Raw genomic sequence first — 23,436 nt, 5'->3', positions numbered from 1 at the left:
TTTCCATGACCTGATATGAATGGCAGCAGCACCATTCATTGGACTTCACCCATTCTCCTTCACTGCTATTTCCTGAGGGTCTCCTGGGGCCAGCGCTGGGATTGGCACCCCCCTGGGTGGTGCTCCACCCTGAAGCAGCTCATCTCTGCTGCCCTGATGTCATCCTTAAACTCCTGTTTCCCCCCCTAGGTTAACCTGTGAGCCTGGACCCTAGGGGCCGAGAGCACCTGTGTCTCCAGCTCCTGTTCCTGAGTGGCTGCCCTCCCCTGCAAGCCTCTTCCCCTCTGAGCTGCTCATTCAGCTTCTGCTCCTTGAGCTTCAGCGGTCTGGCCTCTGCGGCACACTCTGTCCCTGCTGGTTTCTGCCTCTGAGGCCTGCGCAGCAGCTAAACCATTCGAAATCATTTCACCACAGCATCACTGTCATCTGACGTCCAGAATGGTTTTGTGAGCTTCTGTTGTCTCCTCACCTAATCATTAGTTCTTTCAGGGGAGAAACCCAGAGCTCCCCTTACTTAACATGGCCCTAAGCCGTACAGCGGGAGCCACATGAACGAATGTATGATTTATGGGTGTAGGTCCGGTGTCCTTCGCAGCTGGCACTTCCATCACCTAGCCCACTGGTTAACGGCACAAAACTTTGCTGATAGGCCTGGACTGGGGTCTGTGTTAGCACTTAGTGTGTGTCCCTGACAAATGAATTTATCTGCCGTAGCCTCAGATGCGTCATCTGTGAAATAACACGAGCACAGCCAGGCTCCGGGAGCTCATTGGGCGTTAAAAGGTTAGATCATCTGAATGTGTAGCACAGTGCCGGGCACACATTGCACCCCGAAGAAGTGTAGGTCACTGTTTCTAGTGTATTTGTACCGCAGAGGGTTCTCCTTGCCGAGGATCTCCTGTAGATGTATTTTCTGGCTGAAAACTACATGAGTGCTAGGATTTTTTAATCTGGGCATGAAAGAGCCGGGGATGTGTTTCTATTCATGTGATAAACGTTGTGTATAAACTTTGGTTTATTAAACATTGGTGGAGAGGTATAGATTGTTTAATTAAAAGTCACGTTTCGACATACTTTTTTATTTTCTAGCATGACAGTTCATGCCAAATGACATATTGACTGACCCCCCTTTTTCACAATTTTGTTAGCTTTGGGTAATGGTATATATAATGGTATATAAAATTACCAAGAGGAATTAGATACTTAGGTTGTGATTTCTTGGTTTCAAACCAGGAAAATGACACACTCCTGGAAATGCTGGCTTTTGACCACAGGTGCATTTGGAGGAGAAAAAAGGATTGTTGGGGCAGTTCATATATTTTGTCCATTTGACCAAATTGAGGCATGACTAATGTTGCGTCTGTGCCCTGTTTGTATAAGGATATGATAAAAAAAAAATCACAAGAAAGGGAAAAAGAAGTTCTGAAGAAAACTTAATGAGTCCAGCCATCACTGGGAATGTAAATAATTTTTTTTGTTCCTTCTTTTTTACCGGGGCTTACACTTCTGACCCCAGATGCCATACTCAGGTGAGAGTGACTTAAGCGGTAATGAGAACCATCACCTGAGAAACCACTGGGAGTAACTTTGCCAACTAGTTTTCTGACTTTGCCCAGGTTTCTAGAATGATGGTGCCAAGACAGAATAAGAATATAGACCTGGGTGAGGCTATTAGGGTTACCTAAGGCGAATTGTATCTTAGAGTCAAATCAAATCACTTTTAAAAAACTTGTTGCTAGAAATGGGGATTTCCAATTATCAACACAATTAAAATATATTGGATGAATAATTTGTTGTATTTCAAACCTACAGGCAGGAAAGTACAGTAGCTTCTTTTTAGAGCACTGAAATTCCTGAGAAGGTTTCTCAAGATGGTTATTGCCTGAGAGAATCCTGTGAATAGACCAGATCTCTATGGTCACCACTTACAGGAGGTTCCTGGTGGAGAAGATGGTGGATTCAAACTTTTGGAATGGGGCCTTGACTGCAAAGTCTTGAATTGGACCTTCTGCCCATGCCATTAATGTCCTTTACTGCCCCTCAGACTTGATGGTGTTGGGACATTACAGCTACGACCAGCCAGGGAGCCTGCTTCTCCCTCTGCCTGTGTCTCTGCCTCTTTCTCTGTGTCTCCAATGAATAAATACATAAAAAATCTTTTAAAAATTAAATAAAATAAACACTCATGAACCCAGTGCAAACTAGGGTATATCCTATAACATATTTTAGTCTATATGCTGCTCCCATCCCATTCCCCTGCCTGCCCTCTGAAGTAAGCTTCATATTACGCTTTTTGTCATTATTTTGTTGCTTTTGTTTGTGTTCATTTTATCATATACATATATGTGTGTGTGTGTGTGTATATATATATATACACATATATAATCGTATGTATATGGTATGAGGTAGTGATGAGGATCATTTACATTTTTTTCCTTGAGGTGAATGAACTTTTGATAATCACTTTTAGCTGTTTCTTTCCCCATATCTGTCAAATGTCAAAATTCCATATGTGAGTGTTTTGTTATGAGTTCTCTATTCTGTTATGTTTTTTTTTTAATTTTTATCCTGTAGTACTGCAGGTACACACACATACACACTATAATTACTAAAGCTTTCTAAGTATTTAGATTAAGCAGGGCAAGTAACTTTCAACTCCTTTAAAGATTTCTTGGTTACTCTTGACCTTTTTTTCTTCTCTATAAACTATGTAGTCACATTATGTCAACCTCCATATGGAAAACTCAACTGGGATTTTGTTAGTGTCATATTGACACTATTGATTCACTGATTAGAATTGATATATTATGGGGACACCCGCCTTTGGCTCAGGGTGTGATCCCTGGATCCCTGGATCGAGTCCCGCATCAGGCTCCCTGCATAGAACCTGCTTCTCCCTCTGTCTGTGTCTCTGACTCTCTGTCTCTCTCTGTGTCTCTCATGAATAAATAAATAAAATCTTGAAAAAAAAAAAAAGAATTGATATGATACTACGTTTTTCTGTCCATGAGCAATGGAGCATCTTCCCATTCATCTGTGTGCTTTAGTGAAGTTTTACAGTTTATATGTGTTATTCTATAACTTGCATTCTTGCCCTTTTTATAACTTACAAATGTAGATTCTTTCAGGTTTTCTACCTAGGTAACATATCACTTGAAATAATGAGAGTTTTATTTTCTCTTTCCTAGTATGAAGGCCTTACATTTCTATTTCCTATATCATTGTGCTAAGAACTCTAATATTATATTGGCAGAATTGGTGATTGTGGGTACCCTTGCTTTTTTCCTAATTCTAAAGAGAGTTCTTTTTTGTTTATTTAGGATAATGCTGATTTTGTAGTTACCCTTTGCGATTTCCTTTTGTTACACTTTACACAAAAAGTTTAAATGTGATTGGGTTTTGAATTTTACCAAATTGAAGTGATCATATATGCTCTTTAAGTTGTTTTTTAATCTGTCGATGTAATGAGTAATAATTACAGATTTTCTAACATTTAACAATTTTTATATTCCTGAGGCAAATTCCATTTTCATGGTATCTCTTACAAAATGTTGGATGTGATGTGCTAACATTTTGATTAAGGGTTTTGCAAATATACTTTTGGTGAAGTGAGTTTGGAATATTCCTTTATCAAACTGTTGTTTTCTTTTAAAGTTTTGCTAGTCTTATAAAATAAATCAGTAAGCATGTCTTCTTTTTCAGTTTTCTATAAGAGTTTAAGAGTTTTCTGTATGTTGGTTGATAGAATTTGCCTGGAGAACCACTGGGGCTGTTGCTTTTTCCTTGTAGGGAGATTTAAGAACTTCCATTTCAGTGTCTTTGATATGAAAAGAATTGTTTCATATTTCTAATTTTATTTCTTGAGTCAGTTTCAATAAGATAGTTCTAGGAATTTTTACTTTTCATCCAAATTGTCAAATTTAATCGTATGCATTGATAATACTGTTCTCATTTGCATATACTCTGTCTTTTTATTTATAACATGATTACTTTCTTTTTTACCTTTCTTAATTTCATCACATGTCTGCTTTGCTTTAATTTTTCAAAGAACTGTCCTTTATCCTTGTTGATCTTCAGGGGAAGGACGACACAAGCAATGCTAAATCTCCAGGCAGGCAGTTCCATGGTCCCTGGTCCTGGGTCTGAGAACCCATTGATTCTTCATTAGACCCAGACCCTTGTCCTGAAAATGAACCCTTTGTCTGCTGTTTTCTCGGCCCGCTGAACCTCCCCTGGGGGGTGCTCTTCCTTGTTGATCACCTTCTTGAACACATCTGGGCTAACTGTTGGGGAGTCTTTCCCACCTGAGGACTGAGCAGTTGTCTCAGCCCATTGGCTGTCATGGACAGAGAATGCAGCATTTCCTTGATGTCTAGAACAGCCATGCTGCAGGCTGGTATTGTTTTTGGAAACACAAATCTCTCAAAACTTAATCAGCTTCCTCCTGCTTAATTTCAGGCATCTCCAGGTGTCAGTGGTCATCATAGATCTTTTTAAGACATACTTGTTAGATTTGCTGTGTTCCTCAGGCTTCTCACCCCATTTCTCTCCCACTCGCTTCCTCTCCCTTCCCCCTATCTCTGTTTCTCTTAGCTTGTGCCTCCCTTTAGCCTGTTTGAGTAACACACTTTCTGTTCCTCTTTTCCATGCGGCCTTTTGTCCACTTGAAAGAATTTCCTGGCACCATACTCCAGATGGGACTTCACTGAGATATCTTCATACATCCACTTTTCAGCAGTGAGCTTGGTTTTCCCCACATGGCTGTTTTAATCACCTCTCACTCTAGAACACAAGTTGAATCACTTCCCTCTTGCCATCTGACAAATCCATACCATTCTGGACTGTGTTGCTTCCACTTATTCCTCCTTATGACCAACTAGTTATTTTCTGGTCTTGTGTTTGTCTTGTACTGTGTTAACACATGCAGCCAACAGCAACGAACCCATGCTTGTAATGTTTTGTTGAGTGACCTCTTCTGGAGTAGAGGTCTTCAGATTCGGGTCAGGGACCAGCTCTGATTCAATGCCTGATTTTTGTTTTTAAATAAAGTTCTATTTAGTATAGCCTGACCATCATTTCCACATGATCTATGGCTGTGTTTAAGGCACAGCAGCAGAGTTAAATGGTGTGACCTCATAGGACCATGTGGCTAAAATAAAGCCTCAAATACCTATGATCTAGCTCTTTATGAAAACGGTTCACTGAACCTAGACTTAGAATTCTCTTAGGGTGTCCTTTGCCTTCCAAGATAAATGAAAAACAAACAGTGGACCTTTGCTAATGAATGCCATTTTTCACCTTTGATCACAGTGTGCTTCCTTCTCTGCCACCTGGCCACGGTCAGTGCTGTCCATGTTAGGTTTTGTTAGGGTAGCACCCTATTTCATATACCAATTTTTGTTATCAGTGAAGATGGTATAGGTTGTGAGGGGTTAACAAACCCCAAATTTGGCCCTATAAACCCCAGAGGTTTATTTCTTGTGTACACATCCTGGCCGGGAGGGAGCTTTTGCTCATCTGATTTACAACGAGAGCTGGGGTCATGGATGTCTTCCTCATGACAAGTGCTCTTGTGATCATTGTGCCATGGAAAGAGAAGTGCTCTGTGGCCTCACATGGGCACGTACATGGCTCTGGCGATGAGACTGACCTGGGATTCTGCTCATGTTCCATTAGCCAAAGCATGGTTACTTCTTCTTCTTCTTCTTCTTTTTTTTTTAGCATGGTTACTTCTAACTTCAAAGGAGGTCAGAAAGCACTTCCAGGAGGAACTCTGAAGGAAGAAATAGGGAATGTTTCTGAAGGTCTCTGAACATTACACCTTCCTTCTACTTTCTCTGGGTTTCTTTTGTTATTGTTGTTTGCATGTTTGTTTGGTCTTTATAATTTTTAAAAATATATTATTTATTCATGAGACACAGGCAGAGACACAGGCAGAGGGAGAAGCAGGTTCCCTATGGGAAGCTGGATGTGGGACTCGATCCCAGGACCCCAGGATCACACCCTGAGCTAAAGGCAGACCCTCAACCACCAAGGCATCCTATCTTTGTAATTTCTGAAGGGGGAAACAAAGTTCATCCGTTTTCAACCTGCTTGTTTTAATGGGAAGCTTGGGGCCAGAAGGGAGCATTAGGGGATGAGCAGAGAAGTTGCTAACCAGTTAGTGGTACGGGGAAAGCTGAGGTCCTGAGCAGCCCGCATCTGCCAGAGAGAGCCTTTCAGGGGAGTTCCTGAGAGCAGTTACCTTTGTGTGGCACCACCTCTGTGAGTACAGCCAGATACTGGGTGAGGGGCCGGGTCTGGGCCCCGTGCAGAGCTTTGGAGAGCCAGAGCAGACTGGGGCCCACCAGGACCTTCCACATGATCTCCAACCATATATGACCAGCAGGCTACCCTTCCTGGGGGGACTGCTTTGCTACCACCTCCCAAACCTCAGGCAAGTACCCCCATAGGCCAGCTTGTCCCTGGGAGCATTCAGGGAAGGGGATTCTGGGAAGTAGCTTTAATCAATTTGATGACAGAACAATCCAGCATCATGTACTGCTTGTTTACGAGGTATCATGTATACCACTGTTAACTGTGTTTTACTTCTAGATAAAGAAGATAGCAGAGTCGTGCTTCTACATATTATGATGCAGCTCCTCTTTATTCAGCTGAAAACACACCAACCATCTCCCTAAAAGAGGATATGAAGGGTCATTTTATCCACTTCAATGAAGTTCATTTCTCATCGGTCTAAGGAACAGTGTCCTTTAAAAATCCTTTATCTTGGATACTTGAATATAAAAGCTATTCATACACTATTAATATATCTCATGTTATATTGTAGGGAAAAGAAACAAAATAATTACTTCTCACGCACATACCCACACGTGCAAATACATTCATACCAACCAAGGAAGAAATGTGTATAGCTCCTGCCATCCTCAGTTCTACAGGTGATCACAGGGATGCAGCTGGGGTTCTAACATCCTTCTCCTGCCCATTCCACATTCCCTTTGCCCTGTGCAACCATCCTGTGTGGTCGTATTTCCTTGGCAGGTGCAGTGACATAAACATTGCTTCACCTGGTACTTTGCAAATAGACAGTATTTGTTGTTAGATGTTTCCATGAACTTTGATCACAGGATAGGGGAGCAAAGGAGACACCCCACCATCTGCATTCTGTCAAACTCTTCCCTGCCTGCATCCTCTATGAGCAACCCGATTTTTCTTGGAAGTGTCCATCAGTCACCCCAACTGTACTAAAAGCTCTTCTTTAGCCACTGATTTAGTGATGTTAGTAGCCTAGAGTGGCCAGATAGCAACCTCTGTCTGCAGTTTAATGGAGGCATTATTGAGTTCCCTGGTGGAGTGGTGGAGGCTGTCCTCCTTTGACAACTAACCCCTCTAAGCTGGAACAGCCTATATTTATAGGAATGGGAATGGCAGCCATTCCTGTTTCTATCCCTTGATTCTCAGACCTGTGGATCCTGGTGGTGGCAGAGTCAGTGCCTTGCTTTAGTGGCTGTTACCAAGCATCTGTTTTGTCCTAGGGGATATCTCCCAGCCTACAAGTGTTGCGCATAGGCCAGCACCCTCACCGAGTCTTTAGAAGCTCATTCTCTCCTTCAGTGAAGGAAGCTGCTTTAGGGTGATGAGGAACAGGGTTAGATCAGTGAATTCCAAGAGCATAAGCTCATCGTCATGCATCATTTGCTGTAAAATGAATGCTTCTGTCAGAAGCCAATACCTTGTGAGTGGATAGTGCATTGAGAAAGCCCATATATGGTGTTTTGGGCGGAAGCAGAAAAGCAAACCCGTATCCAAAGTAGGTTCAATTCAAGTGAAAACAAATCTCTGTGCCTTTCATCAGTTGTGATCAACCTGCCATAGATGGATGGCTGGTCCTCCAGAGGATGACACGTGTAAGGGGCTCAGAGTTCCACAGCTTCGATTGTCTCCTTTTAGGTGGCCCTAATATCTTCTGCAGAACCAGATATAATCCAGACCTAGATTTTTATTTCCTTAGGCAGCAGGTCATAGGGAGCTCTGTATGACGACATAGGTGCAGATTGAGAGAGGTAGGGTAGGTGGTGTGGCAGGACCAACACCTGTGAGTACCTGTGACATTTGCTCATGCAACTTACCTGTGTCTTCAGAGTCTACTCCAGTTGCCGATGGGATGCCACCGTGTACATACAGCTTCATGTCTGGTGGGTCATACAACAGTCCCATAAATATGAGCAGATTAGATTGTGTGGAGACTTGGTTATGGTCCATGATCACTGTTCAGGCCCTTTTGGGATTGGTAATAACCCAGCAACTGTTTCTCAAAAGGAGAATAATTATCTACAGAATCCCTAAGAATTCTTCATAAAGCACTGGTTTGGGTGGAGAAGTGGGCGCTTTCCCGGATATCTGTGAAGCCAAACTTAGCTAGTCACTTCGTAGGCGACCAAGATGGAAGAACTCAATGGAGAAGTTTCAGGGAATCTGTTACTTCTGGTAGCTACTACCTCGGTGCTGGACCACTATTCAGCAGTGGCCAGAAGTCAGGCAGAGAAGCAGGGTACGAGGCCGGGGCAGCTAGGGCAAGCTGAAGCCTTGCCTGAACTTCTGTGACTGCCCATAATTCTGTCTGACTTTGAAGACTTTAGGTGAGGACTTGCTCCATTTCCACCTCCCAAATCTGGCACAGATTCCTCCTCTTCTGTTTAACTCTAACCAATAGCCCTAGATGAAAGGGGGTTCCGAGAAATGTAACTCCCACAAAACTGAATTGACAGTAGAACAATTCAGTTCAAGCTTTGAAATGACTACTTCTTTTACTGCACACAAGTGTTGATTTGCACTGTTTTCATCATTCTTTTAAAATAGATATTATGATTTCTTTTTCAATCCAAAAGTTTAGAGTTGTGCTTTTGGTGTTATAAATATGTGGTTATTTTAAATTTATGTTTTAGTTTAAACTTCTAATTTAAAATTGCAACCACAGAATATGGGTCTCTATGATACATCTTCTTTGACACTTTTTACAGGTTGCCTAGTATATGGTTTTTATAAATATTCCATGTGCACATGAGAAGATTATTGTTCTCTCTCTAAGGTTGGATGTGGAATTCTTTATTTGTCAATTAAGTCAAGCTTGTTAATTATGATATTCGATATTTTGCATCTTTTTCGTTTTGTATTGTTTTTACTTTTGTTTCCTTGACCTATCAATCAATAGGTGGTTCAAGATGATGAAATCTACTCTTGGGAGATTACTTTACTTCTCCCCTTAGGCCTCTATATTTTTGCTTTATATATTTTGAAGCTATTTTATTGAGTTCATAGATGTTTAAAATTGTTTTAATTGCCTTGGAATTGAGTGTTTTATCATTTACCTTCACCCTTAAAGTTTTTATGTTTTACTTAATGCATATTTCACTTCTGTCTTTTTAAGCCTAGAAGTTAGGCATCCATTATTATTGTTTCAGATAGACAGTGTGAGTTTGGTTGTACCAATATGTTTACCATTATATTTGTTCACTTCCTTCTTCTGTATCTTACAGTCTTTTTAGGATTATATAATTTCTTAGAAATTCTTTTAGAGCAGATTTATCAATGGTAAATTCCTGTTTAAAAATAATCTATTTGTAAATGTTAACGTTTTTGCTCTTATTACAAAAAAACACACCTATTTTCTTGACAATAGAAGGTTGACTTTTATTTTTTGCTCAATAATCTGTCTTCACTGTCTTACTGTTGAAATTTCTGCTCTTTTTTTTAAAGATTTTATTTATTTATTAATTAAAGATTTATTTATTTATTTATTTATTTATTTATTTATTTATTTATTTATTTATTTATGAGAGACACACAGAGAGAGAGGCAGAGACACAGGGAGAGGGAGAAGAAGGCTCCTTGCAGGGAGCTCCACATGGGACTCAATCCCGGGTCTTCAGGATCACGCCTGGGCTGAAGGCGGAGCCAAACCTCTGAGCCACCTGGGCTGCAGTCTGCTTTTATGCAAACTGTTGTTCTTTGTGGGTGGTCCTTCCTTTCTCTTTGACCACTTTTCGAAGTTCCTCTTTATCTCTCATATTTTGCATTTTTACCATCATGTGTATATGCTTGTATTTCTTTTTGCCTAACTGGCTAGAGTTGTAGATTTATGGTTATTCATTAGTACCAGAAATCTCCAACTGATCTGTCTTTAGATATATTATGTCCTAAAGCCTCTTCAGTTTGTAACTTGGGAACTCCAATCAGACATGTTAATACCTTCTTATTCATCTTATTCTATTTTCTGTATCTTAGGCTTTCTAATAATTTTTATCTTTTATATATTATTAGGGAATATTTATTTCTTTTGTTGCATTGTACATAAATGCTTTGGTTTATCTTTTAGTTCACTGATTTTCTAACTATTGCCTTTTTCTGTCTTTGTTTCTATATTTATTTTTTCTGTTTCAATGCTTGAGCTTTTATTTATGTGATTATATTGGTCAGTTTTACAAGTTCCATTTTCTGTGTTTGTACCTGATTGATCTGTTGTATGATCATCTTCAAACGTTCATCCTTTATTCCTTTAAACATGTCATATACAGCTATTCTGTGTTCTCTAGCTGTTATTTTCAATGTCTGCAGTCCTTGAGAATCTAAACCAATTGTTATTTCTGTAGATCCTTGTTCTTAGCGATTGCTCATTTTTGGCGATTTTTGTTTTAATATGTTGGCTGAATACTGCAGTTCTAAGTGGAAAGCTTTTGCCTAAGAATAATTAACTTCTCTTTCCAAGCTGGAATGTACCCCAGTTGAGGATTACTCTGGCTCCCTTTGTCCCCACTTGCTGTCCTGTGGATCTACATACTGCTGAGGTTCTCAGCCTTGGCAGCTGCTGTATACAGGGCAAGGCTGGTTCATACTCCTTCCAGTTGACCTGGCTCTTGTGGTCTAGACTTTCTATCTACATACCTCCCCCCCTCCCCTGCTGAGGGGTCAGCACTCATATTTTCTGTTTCTGTGTTTTTTATTTTGTTTTTGTTTTTTATGGGGGTGGGTAGGGGAAGTGAGTTGGAGACCTTGTCTACTGCTTGTAGAAATTAGTAATCCTTCAGGAATACTTTGTATTTGGAGTCTAGTTGGAGGAAGGAGAGTTTTTTAAAGTTTGCCTCATGTGAACAGTTTTCCACGTAAAACACACTTATTTCATGTTTTTATCCATAGTCTTAAAATATGAGTAAGAATGCTGGCCTGTGTAATAGGAGCTGAGAATCAGTAAATATGATCAAGACCTTAGGCTGTATTTTTGTGTGCATGTAATTCACTTAGTTGCAAGTAGTGGATGATACCTCTTTTAAGCAGGTACACATATTTATAATTTTTGTGTTTATTTTAAAAATATTTGTATGTTACTGATTATTTATTCAGTAAGACAGATTGCCCTAGGTTTGGGTATAAGAAAGCTTTCAGAAGTTTTCAGGATTACTTTTGCATTTTACATTTAGATCTGTGCTGTGATCCATTTTGAGTTAATGTCTATGAAAGGTGGGCGGCCCCGGGTGGCTCAGCGGTTTAGCGCCGCCTTCAGCCCAGGGCCTGATCCTGCATCTGGGCTCCCTGCATGGAGCCTGCTTCTCCCTCTGCCTGTGTCTCTGCCTCTCTCTGTGTCTCTCATGAATAAATAAATAAAATCTTTTAAAAAAATGTCTATGAAAGGTATAAAGTATGTGTCTAGATTTTTTTATATGGATGTCTAGTTGTTCTAAGATGTTCTGCTGAAAAGTCTATTGTTTCTCCATTGAATTGTCTTTGTTCCTTTTGTCAGTTATTATTTGACTACATTTATGTGGATCTGTTCCATTCCATTGATCTATTTGTCTTATTCTTCTGCCATTATCGTTCCTGTCTTGATTACTGTAGCTTTATAGCAAGACTGGAAGTCTGATTATGTCAATCCTTCAAATTTTTTCTTGTCCTTCAATAATGTGTTCTCTATCCTGGGTGCTTTGTCTCCTCATGTAAGCTTTAGAATCCATGTGTTGATAACTACAAAATAACTTACTGGGATTTTAATTGGGATTGCATTGACTCTATAGATTAATTTGGAAATAATTTACATTTTGACAATATTCCTTCTATCCATGAGCATGAAATATCTCTCCATTTATTGAGCTCTTCTTTGATTTATTTCACCACAGTTTTGTAGAATTATTTAATCAGAATTTTTGTTAATTCCTTTCCTACTTCATGATAAAATGGAGTCCGACTCTGTATGTGGAAAGGAATGAAAAATACATTGTCTATTATATCACACAATACACATATTACATATGAATGAATGAAAATATGTATTTGTAGTCAAATATATTGTCATAGCTAAAAGCTGATATTTTTGCCCAGTGACAACCCTTCAAAATAATTTGTGGTGATAAATTATTATTCAGAGTGTAAAACGGGCATCATTCCAATAATTAACAGACCAGCCTTGGTGAGAAAGTATTGAGATTTGAAGGAAAAAGGTCATGATGGCCATTGTGATAATAATCTCTGTGGTTTATGGTACATCTGTATGTACTCAGCGCCCACCAGCCTTGCCCTGTGTTGCTTCTTACATGAAGAAACCTGCTTAGGGGAGCTTGGTGTTCACCCTGAGTCACAGAGAAGTAAGTGGGATGGGACCCTACCTTCTGTCTGTTGGACTTTATTATTTTTTATTTTTTAAAGTTTTTATTTATTTATTCACGAGAGACACAGAGAGAGAGAGAGAGAGAGAAAGAGAGAGAGAGGCAGAGACACAGGCAGAGGGAGAAGCAGGCTCCGTGCACGGAGCCCAATATGGGTCTTGATCCCGGATCCTGGGATCAGGACTTGAGCCAAAGGCAGACGCTCAACCACTGAGCCACCCGGGCTGCCCTGTCTGTTGGACTTTAAAGTATTGTTTTTATAGGAAAGCAGTGTTTTGCATGAGACTGTCCTTTACCATGTAAATGAAAAATAGTACTGTTTAACAACAAAAAAGAAAAATGCACGTGAAAAAGAATGAAAATATAATCTGTTGCCCTGTGGAAAAACCTCTGAGAAACAAAAGAGCTGTCACATAATACATGAAAGCAGTGGGTATTTAATAGGCCTAGCAATTAGAAGCCGTCCCAAATGCATTCCGGTGAAAATGCATTGAAAACGAAAGGATAAAATGTTCAAAGAGAACGAGCAAGAGGAGCCCATTATCATTACATAGATGATACCATGCTCACGGTCTCCCTTTGAAAAGGCATTTTTGTACATTTCATTTGGTTTGCATTGTAAGGTACTTTTAAAAACATTTCTAAAGACATTTGAGTATGTTTTAGTAGTGAGAAGGGCAATTTTGTACATTTCACTTAGTTCATGTAGTATGGAGAATTTTGTTTTTAACCTATTCAAGGCATGTTTTAAAGGTGTTTGAGTACTAATAGAGGCATTTTTGTACGTTTCACTTAGTTTGTGTTGTATGGTGAATTTTTGTTTCCATGAGGGGAAATGGGGTTGGGCTGCATAAACATATTTCATTGAGACTGACAATGTTTTTAATGTTTTAGTTCACTTTATTTTAAGCTATGTTGTTTGTTTTATGCTCTGCATTTCAAAAACTGAAGTAGCTCCCATGAAAACAGCCACGGGGTGTGTCTCTGTGGCTTTGTTCATCATCCCCTCCACTGGGAATGGACCAGGGGAGGGAGGAGGAGGGCCTGTGGTCCAAGGACTGAGGGCATTCCTGCATTTCATTTACTTCCCCTGGGGGCAGAGACGCCCATGATGCCAGCAGCAGGACTAGGAAGGAATGTGGTTCATGAGCTTATACATTCTTTAATGAATGTGCTACTGTTTTTGCCTTGACACCCTATAAAAGATCCTATTTTGTGGAGGAGTCCATATTAAAACTTGTTTGGAGTTTGAGTTCAAAAGGCAAATGCAGAATAAATTGCTAGCTGTCCTCTTACGGGAAGAGCTCTGGATTCTTCTGTGGGCTCAGGTTGGACAGCGGTGAGGGCCATCGGCCTCCTGAACAGCACCTGGGCCGCCTTTGGAAGCCACTGGCCAGCTGGGAAGCCGGCTTGCCCCCGAGGCTGGGGGGTGCTGGGGCACAACACCCGCCCCCTCGGATCCTGGCATGTGACATAGCCTCGGAAAAACCCCCTTCCTCCCTCAAAATGTATCCAGAATTATAGTTTACAACTGTACGTATGTACATGTATGTACCCTTTGACCCTAAGAGCTTGGGGGTTTTTGGTTAATTTCTTTTTTTAAAGAAGTTAAAACACGTTTGTGTTAAAAGTATCATGGGACCCAGGTGCTGTGTCCTCTGTGCTTCACGGAGGAGTCACCCTGCAGCCCAGACAAGGCACTTCTCAGTGATAGAGACCCTGAAATTAAAGAAAGCATGTGAGATAGAGAGTGTGGTATTTCAGACTTTAAAGGATTATCAGGTCTGACTGTGTGGACTGTGCCCAGCAGGGCGAGAGGTTGTGTCTTCATCTTGTTTGCAGTCACATCCTTGCTAAGAGTAGAGCAGGGAAAGGGCTGGGGATGCAGCTTTCCCCTCCTGGACCCTTCCTGCACCTTCTTCACTTTCTGATTTCACTTTACCGTCATGCACAGTTTCTCATCCTGTTCAGTCTTTCCGGAGAAACGGGAGCCAGTAAGGTCAGCGATCCTTTCTCCCCTACTGGGTTAATGAAAGAAGCAAAGGGTCGCAGGAGGGAAACCGCTTGTCCTGGTGCCTTCGCGGCTAGCTTTCTGCCCACAGTTCAGTTAAGTTCATTTCGGGCTCCATGTGTGCAGCGAGAGGTCGTGATCTCAGGTTGGATGCCCCCAAGGAGGTGCTGTCACACCCACGGGCACCTTTGTTTGTGACATCAGGGTGTGGGGAGCGTTACCCTTTGCAGTCCTGGTAAAGTGTCTGAGGGCCTGAGCTCAGCCCCGGCGCCGGTCATGGGCAAGCGGCCGTGGGAGCGGGGCCGGAATAAGAACATCACACTTGATCCTCCTGTTTTCTGCCAGTTCTGGAAGGGATATTCTTTGGCCCTTGGTCTTGCCCGCCGTCTGCTGTGTGAGCAGAGGCCAGAGCATTGCAGAGGCTGCCCGCGCGGACCCCGCCGGAGCCCTGGCTCCCTCCCTCCCGGGCTCCATGATCCTCCGCAACTCGTTTTCATTCGTGGGGCCACGTTTTCCCCACCCCTGGCATAGCGCTGACACCACACCCCAAATGGGGTTGTTGTAAATATTAACGTGGTTAGCGTATGTACAGGTGCCCAGCGCAGGAATATATATCTGTTGGTATTTGTTGTGATTATTGTGGTTGTCTTTTCCCCACATATCAGGTCACATGTGTAATGGTGGGGGAGAAAGGGACATGAAGTCAGTTGAGAACTGAAGGAGGACGGGGGCGCCTGGTGGCTCAGTGGTTGAGCATCTGCCTTTGGCCCAGGGCATGATCCCGGGGTCCTGGGATCAAGTCCCGCATCAGGCTCCCTGCACAGAGCCTGCTTCTCCCTCTGCCTGTGTCTCTGCCTCTCTCTGTGTCTCTCATGAATAAATAAATAAAATCTTCAGAAAAACAAAACAAAACAAACTGAAGGAGAACTTAGGGCCCTTTTTTGCCTTGATGTTAATCTGGAGTCTGTGCCCATTTGGCTGATCTGCTGCTTCCCTGTGTCCCGGTGGTTAGTGGTTGGTATCCAGGTAGGGCCATCTCTCCACCATCTCTGGTGTGCGGCTGGAGCTGCTAATGGGATGGAGTGAACCCCGTACCAACCAGAAAAGGTGAAGGGCTCTCTAGGCTCTGTTGTTTGAAAGAACTGGCTCACAAGTCCCAGATTTTACTATGACCTTTGCTATTCTAAAGCCTCAGTGTAAGTTTTTAGGATCCTGGCCACATGGTTTCTTTCATCAAAAGTTCTTTGGGTGCTTCAGTGGCTATACATGATTGGATGAGAGATGTAGACCTATCTGGGTTCTAGCTCTCAGAGGCTGCTGCTCATGGCGATGGTCTGGCAGGGCCTTGCCAAAGTGAAAGCCTGAAACCCATGCTGCCATAACCAGAGGAAGCACGATATCTATCATGTGGAGCTGGTATCATATATAGAATGGAAATAGGGGTCCTTTTGTGCATGTGTACTTAGCAAGTGAATTGATGGAGAATGAGCATTAGTGTGCAAAAGTGGACCTCAAAAAATGCATTAGGGAGGCTAATATGGGATGCTCCTGTTCTTTTTGCCACTGGAGCGCAAGAGAAGTAGGGAAGTAAGCCCCCAAAATGGCACGTGCTTGCGAGTATTTCCTGCTCTGTCACCGCTGTAGTTAGTACTTTCTGACCCTTTTCTATTAACCTGTGATCCCTTTAAAACATTAATTGCCATGCATTAAAATAAAAGCTCATCACTTGAGAGACTCAGTTTTTTAGATTTTTAAATGAAACATTTTAAATTCATTTAGAAGCCTTAATTTTCTAAGGCGAGGACATTTCTGATCCTCTGATTCAGGGAGTGAAGTTGCTTGTCCTATTTTTCTCCTGATAGTAGATAGTCATACATTCACTTTTGAATAAAATCCATTTCTCCATTTATCAGGGAAAATCTAAATTTGATGAGGTAACTGTTTTGCATAATTTTAAATATTCAATACTGGTTTATTTCTATAGAGAAAAACTAATGGGAAATTTAAATTTGCAGAAGTTCAAACTCTTCTACTTCTGGAATAATTTTTAAAACTCGATCTATTTGACATTGATTAATGTCGATAACATTTGAGGACATGAACCATTGGTATCCCCGTGTTGCTAAATTGTACCTTTGCAATATTTTTCTTCCTTGTAGGAAGTTGAAGACCACGTGGCGTTTTTAATAACGGTCCCGACGGCCCTGGCGATTTTCTTTGCAATATTCATCCTTGTCTGCATCGAGTCTGTGTTCAAAAAGCTGCTCCGCCTTTTCTCCTTGGTGATATGGATATGTCTCGTGGCCATGGGGTACCTGTTCATGTGCTTTGGAGGCACCGTCTCTCCCTGGGACCAGGTAAGGTATTAAAATGTGGGTTTTTTTTGTGTTTTCTTTCTGTACTTCAATTGATGACATGCTTAGTTCTGCAAACCTGGCCCTAAACTGTAAACACAAGACCCGTAGCTGAGAAGAAAGTCTTTTGAAATAGCCATCTTGATGGTGCTCTGTGGGTGAAGTCGCTCAATGCCCATTTGGACTTATCAGACTTGCCAGCTGCCTGGGTGCAGGCCTGTGTCTCACCCTGTCACCTGTTTCAGACGGCTGGGTCTGGATATAGTCTTCATCCTGCATGTAGCTGCATGTTCTCCTGGTCCCTGAGTTATCTGTTATTCCAGGATCTCTCTGGGATCAGAGCCTTACCTGTAACTCTCAAACACCAGTTGTGGCCTTGGACTCTTTGTCAACTACTAGATCTTCCTCCTTGCAACAGACTTCTGTGGCAATGATTTTGTATCACCCTGATTCTGCGGTATCCATAGGATTGCTACATGCACCTGCCGGGAACCTATGGTGATTCATGTTGACCCTGGGAAGCTCTTGGCTTAGGAAATGGCTACACCTGGAGGATGTTAGTTCTTTAGGACTTGCACCTTGTGTTCTTCCTTGTGGGTGTATGCCCTCAGCTGCAGGAGTAAGCGCTGAGTTGTCTCTGGTGCAGGGCTGGGCCGCAGATATGATGGACAAGTTGCTAGCTTCAAGCTCGTGAGTTCTGTAGCCATTCAGGAAGAGAGTGCACTGGGCACTGAGTGGGCTGCCACAGAGGTGGGGACTCCAGAGGGGCAGTGGGTAGGAGAGGACCAGGGGCCAGAAGGGGATAGACGAGAAGGCATTAGGAAACCAGGACCGGTGAGGCCAGAGGAGAAGAGAGATTCAAGATGGCAACAGACAGAAGGGCTCAGGTGCCAGAGCCGGGGGAGAGCATTGCTGGTGTGTCGTAGCTGGAGAGAGCCCTGGGTGAGCCCAGGGGGAGGCTTCCAGCAGGTTCTGTTAGGAAATTATCTCGTGGCCTCAACCAAAACATCATCCTGTTTTGTCCTCAGTTTCTCTTGCAAAGGGAGAGGCCTGGACTAAGCGAGCTCCGCTTGGTCTCTCTGGCTGTGTTGCTATGGACAGAAGAGGTGGTACCAGTGTCCTCTTCTGCAGCTCCCTGATGAGGCTCCCCTGGTTGGGGGGCTCCCCCCACCAGTCTCCCCATCACAGTCCCCCTCTGGCCTCTCCCAGCTGCCTGCCAGGACACACACCTCCCTCCCACCTTCAGCCAGCGCCTGTGGAACACAGACAGGCACAGACTAGCAGCATTGCTTGCAGGCCTGTGGCACCCACCCAGTGGCCTGTGCTTGCACCAACGCCACCTCGTTTAATAGTTTGATTTATAAGAAGCCTAACTGTCTGGAAGGGCAAGTGTCCTTTCTGTGTTTTTCTGTTTTCCTTTTGTTCAGAATTCACTGAGTTTGCTTTTCCATATGAATTAAAGGATCAGCTCATCATGTTCCATGAAAACTCCAATTGAGATCTGGATTTAAATTATATGGAATTTGTTAGTTTTTGCTTTGAAATGTCTAGGAAATAATAAAAGGGTACTATAACAAAACATCCAGAGATCTGCTAGCTTATTGTACTGAGCCTTTCCGTGGAACGACGTGATATGTCTGTCCAGTAATTATGGTTTTCTTTTATGTTCAAGGACTTTTTTTCCTTCATAAAATCAGTAGTCATTTTACTTAGACTTGTTCTTAGGTACTTAGAATTTTTTGTTGTTGTTGTTATTTTATAAAAGGGATTTTTAAAACATTTACCTTTCCTATTTGGTTAATTTGATGCATAAGAATACTGTTGTTTTTTTATGTTGACCTGTATTCTGCGATCTCAGTGAACTCTTACTGGTTTTGTTAGTCTACTTGAGGGCCTCAGTTTATCAAATTATCTTAAGATAATTTAAGAAAAATGTTTTTCTCCCTTTTAAATCCTTAATTCACTCTCTTTGCATGTATTATGTGTTTTAATTTTATCAGCCAAGACTTGAAATGAGGAGTCATAGTACAAAAGTGGCCTCAAACCTATTTGCAGCATAACTGGACATCTGTAGCAAACCAGTAATGTTTGCTTTGTTTTTATTATCACTATTTTAATAGAACCAATTAATCATAATAAGGACCCCCCCCACCTGTCTGGAATGGTCTTCTCCTATATGTTGCATGGCTCTTACGTCACCATCATTAACCTTGTCAACCTCATCAGAGCGGCTTTCCCCCATCTCTGGGTACCACCCCATCTGGTGACACCCCTACTCTGCAGTTTTCCCACAGCACCTACGATGACTGGCTGTCGTCCTCCCTTTGAGGTCATAAAGTCCTGGGGGCACGTGCCCATCTTGGGTTTATCTTGTCTTTGCACCTGCCAGGGCAGGCTTGCTCCATGTTTTCATTAATATGTGGCTATAGTTCTTTGTCTCCAGATTTGTTGTTGGAATTTTTATTTTATTTTTTGTATCCACTTGTTCTGTTTTTACCTATCTTTTGGTTTTATGACATTCACTTTGGTTTTACTGCTGCTGTCCACCTGCTTGGAAAAGTCTTAAACATACACATTTCAGAGTCCTCCTACTTCCATTTCCTCAGGTTGATCTCTCTCAGGTGTGGAGTTTGTTGGCTAGGTGTCTCGATGTTGGTGATTTTTGTGTCTCTTTGATATTCTTGTTTCCAAGCTCATGTTGATTTGGGATGTTTCTCATGTCCTCCTCAACATGTAACCCCCCCTGTCTCCCCTCCACCCTCCCTAGGTTACGGTTGCCTTCCTCACACCACCAGGGCCTGCGTGGAGCTAGCAGGTGGGTGGAGCCTCAGCCCTGCTGGCCTCGCAGGTGGACTGGCTGGACCAGCCCCTGGCCTGGGCATGTTTCTTGGAGTACAGCTGTGTCCTCGATGTGGCTGGATGCTCAGGAAAGGCCACAGCCAGGTCTGGGGCTTGTGGCTTTTTTGGGGGTCCACTTTCCCTAAGCTGGGGGCTTGGTCAGTTGTCTCCTCCCTCTGGGGGCCTCCTCACCCATCTTGCCTGAAGAGGGACACTTGGACCTGTTCCTGCTCTGGGGTTTGATATCCCACTGAAAATATTCAATGCAATGATTTAAAATGAAATTATTATGTCATGTTCCCCAAAGCCTGGCATCTCTCAATAGCAGCATCACAGATGTCGCCCCCTCATGGAGCACCAACCTGTAAGAACTATTGTGAGAGGCTCACGGTGCCTCAGGACAGGTGCTCAAGGAATGGGTCCCTTGGCAGGTGATAAATCCACTGTTCTGCTGTCATGAGGCCCAGGAGGGAGCCTGCATGGGCAAAGTCCACACGGGACCACACACCACTGACACCCACCCCCCTGAGGTTTGTTTGTCCTGATTGTATACTACCAGGAAAAACTACAGACTAACATTTGCCAAGGGAAGTGTGGCTGTTGTGTCACCAGGAAAACTGACCAACTCTGGGGCTTCCATGTCGTTCTCTGTGGAGAACGTTCTCTGTGCTCACGTGGCACGGGGCACCCAGTATCACCTGCTGGGGGAGCTTGGCCGAGCCTCCGTGTGCAGAGATTTTGCTGGGTCTTGATCACCTACCGCCGACAGGGCTGACCTTTAGCCTCCAGCTGACTGAGCTTGGTCTGAGAGCTGCAGTCTCCAGCACTTCCAGAAGGTCACTGGTCCAGTCTGGCCTCGGGGAGGCCCCTTCATAAGTCACAAGTAGACTCTGCTGGCCAAGGCCCCCAGGCAACAGAGACCTTCCAGGAGTGTAGAGATGACTAGAGCCCAGGGCAGAGGGCGGGCCTCTGTTTGGGTGAGGGGGAGGCTTCTCCGCACGGCTGGTATAGATCCTCATTGTCAGCGTCTCTGTTGCCGGGCACAGAGCATCAGCGGCCAACATGCGCGTCGTGATGACAGGGCCAGCCCCTGCTCTGCATGCCTTCCTGCATGACCTCATATCCCTACGTGTCTCCCCGAGGTGAACGCTGTCACACTCCTGCTTTACAAGAAACAGAGACACAGGATGAGAAGGACCCTGCTCACAGCCAAATGGCTGGTGAATGGAGGAGCATGTGCAAGGGGCCCTGACGCTAGAGGCTGCCTCCCTTCCGTGATATAGTGCTTCTCCACTGGAGCGATGTCACCCCCAAGGGACACTAGTCCACACGTGCCTCACTCTGATGGGGGCATCGTACTGTCATCCAGTGGGTAGAAGCCAGAGATGCTTCTCAACATCCTACACTGTGCGGCGCAGCACCCAGAAAACGTTATCCAGTCCCAAACGTGAGGGGCGCCAGGTCTGAGAAACCCTTGTGTGGTGCATAATGCTGCCTCAGTGGTGCCTTTTAGGGAACCCAAGGAAGGGGCGTCATGCCACCCCTTGTCTGTCTTGATCGGGTTCAAAGGAGTGGTCTGGCAGCATGTGGCCTGAGGAAGCACGGGCGCGGGCAGAAGGGTGGCAGGTTCCCCGAGGGCCCACGGCGCGGTTTGGAAGGGGTGACGGGGAGTCGGGGAGGATGGGCAGGGCTGCGCGTCGAGCCCCCCTGCCCTGGGCTCTGTCTGCACCCCGTGCTGCCAGCCCCCGCCCGCTCGCGTCTGTTCCGCACAGCTGCTCCTGACTGAAAAGGTGTTAAAAATGACATTTTCTCGATGGTTCCAACAAGTCCGAATGAAGTCGGTGGTAAATGGTGGTGTTTTGGGCCCTCGCTGCGTAGTGGCAGCACCTGTGGTTTTGCGGGGAGTCCTGCGGGCACCTCCCGCTTGGGCTGATTTGCTGACACGCCCTTCGCCGGCCCTGACTTTCCGTGGACAAAGTGGTAGCAAAGAAGGTGATGCTCTTGCTCCTTCCATCTTATTTTCCTGAACGGCTTAAAGTACTTAAAAGTACTCGAACGGTTTTGAAGTAGATGGTAGTAGAGGCTTACATAAACTGTTTGTTTTCTCTGTTTTGTTAGGTCCAGTCAGTGGGATCATAAAAATGATATGATAAAAATTTTTATTTTGGTTAAGAAACCAGTGGCCACATGTATGGGGCGCATCACACTGCCAGTGCAGTTTCGCGGCGTAGCAGTGGTCCCTACGCCATAGCTGCTGGAACGTGGGGCCTTCCTGGGAGGTTCACAGTGTCCCCACCTCTGGGGCCAGAGGTCTGCGATCAGGGTATGAGCAAAGCCATTCTCCCTCTGAAGGTGCCAAAGGAGGATCCTCCCTGCCTCTTCCAGCTACCTGTGGTTTCTGGCAATCCACTGGCCTATGGACATACCCCTCCAGTCCCACACCATTCTTGTCTGTGTATCCCTTCTCTTCTTGTGAGGACACTCATTGTACCGGATTTAGGGCTTCTCCTGATGGTCTCATCCTAAGCTGATGACAACTGTAAAGACCCTGTTTCCAAATAAGACCACATTCACATGTATTGGGAGGTAGGACTCGAAAAATACCCTTTCTGATGGACACAGCTCAACTCATGACAGCTCTGATTTCATGGGAAGACACACTGTTCCCTAAGTGGATTGCAGGAAGCCACTTCCATCTTGCGTGGCGTAGTGCTCGAATGTCTGCTCCCCCTTCTGAAGATTTCCATAACTGCTCTTGTTGTCGACCTACACTTAAACCACAAATCCACTTTGGAGTTAAATGTACGCCCTGGAGGTTTTGATGTTTTTTGAAACCTGGGAAGCCTGGGTGGCTCAGTGGTTGAGCGTCTTGCCTTTGGCTCAGGTCGTGATCCCTGGGGTCCTGGGATCGAGTCCCGCATCAGGCTCCCCTGCAGGGAGCCCGCTTCTCCCTCTGCCTGTGTCTCTACCTCTCATGAATAAATAAATAAAATCTTTGAAACCAGTGTCTATCAGGAATTAGATACATTCTGGTGTTTGAATATCCTGTTGAAATAAATTCACACTCACAAATACAAAGAGAAGATAACCTGATGATTGCATTGGCATGTGAACAAAAGTGTCACGAACGAATGTTTGTGCATGAGGCTGCCTTGGTGTCCCTCCACCCGTCTGAATAAAGGAAGTGCTTCTTTTGGGCTCCTACATTAGTGGCATCAAGGAAGTTTTGCTTGATGAATTTTCATAATGCTTTGGTTTACTTGGTGAAAACCAAACTTTTAGATGATGTTTTTTAATAAATTTTTAGCAAGAATGAATGCATTTTGGGTGCCTGATGGCTGAGTTGGTTAAGCATCTGCCTTCAGTTTAGGTTATGATCTCAGGATCCTGGGATCGAGCCCCACATTGGGCTCCCTGCTCAACAGGGGGGTCTGCTTCTCCCTCTCCCTCTGCCTGCTGCTCCCCCTGCATGCGCACGCTCTCTCTCTCTCTCTCTCTCTCTCTGTCAAATAAATAGATAAAATGTTTTAAAAAATGAATGAATGCATTTCATCCTCGCTGATAGCCACTGACATAGGAC

General features: G+C 43.7%; 1 protein-coding gene across 1 annotated transcript in view; it reads left to right on the top strand.

Annotated features, from left to right (window-relative positions):
• ADCY2 (adenylate cyclase 2) overlaps positions 1–23,436 on the top strand; it is a 388,589-nt gene that overhangs the window by 5,327 nt on the left and 359,826 nt on the right. The window contains exon 2 of the mRNA XM_038583952.1: positions 16,824–17,021. Coding sequence (XP_038439880.1) covers positions 16,824–17,021 — 198 coding nt within the window. The remainder of the gene's footprint in view (positions 1–16,823; positions 17,022–23,436) is intronic.

The sequence above is a fragment of the Canis lupus genome, chromosome 34, assembly GCF_011100685.1.
Source record: "Canis lupus familiaris isolate Mischka breed German Shepherd chromosome 34, alternate assembly UU_Cfam_GSD_1.0, whole genome shotgun sequence".
Taxonomy (NCBI): domain Eukaryota; kingdom Metazoa; phylum Chordata; class Mammalia; order Carnivora; family Canidae; genus Canis; species Canis lupus.
Note: the sequence above shows the minus strand (reverse complement) of the source record. Positions and strands in the feature narration are given on the sequence as shown.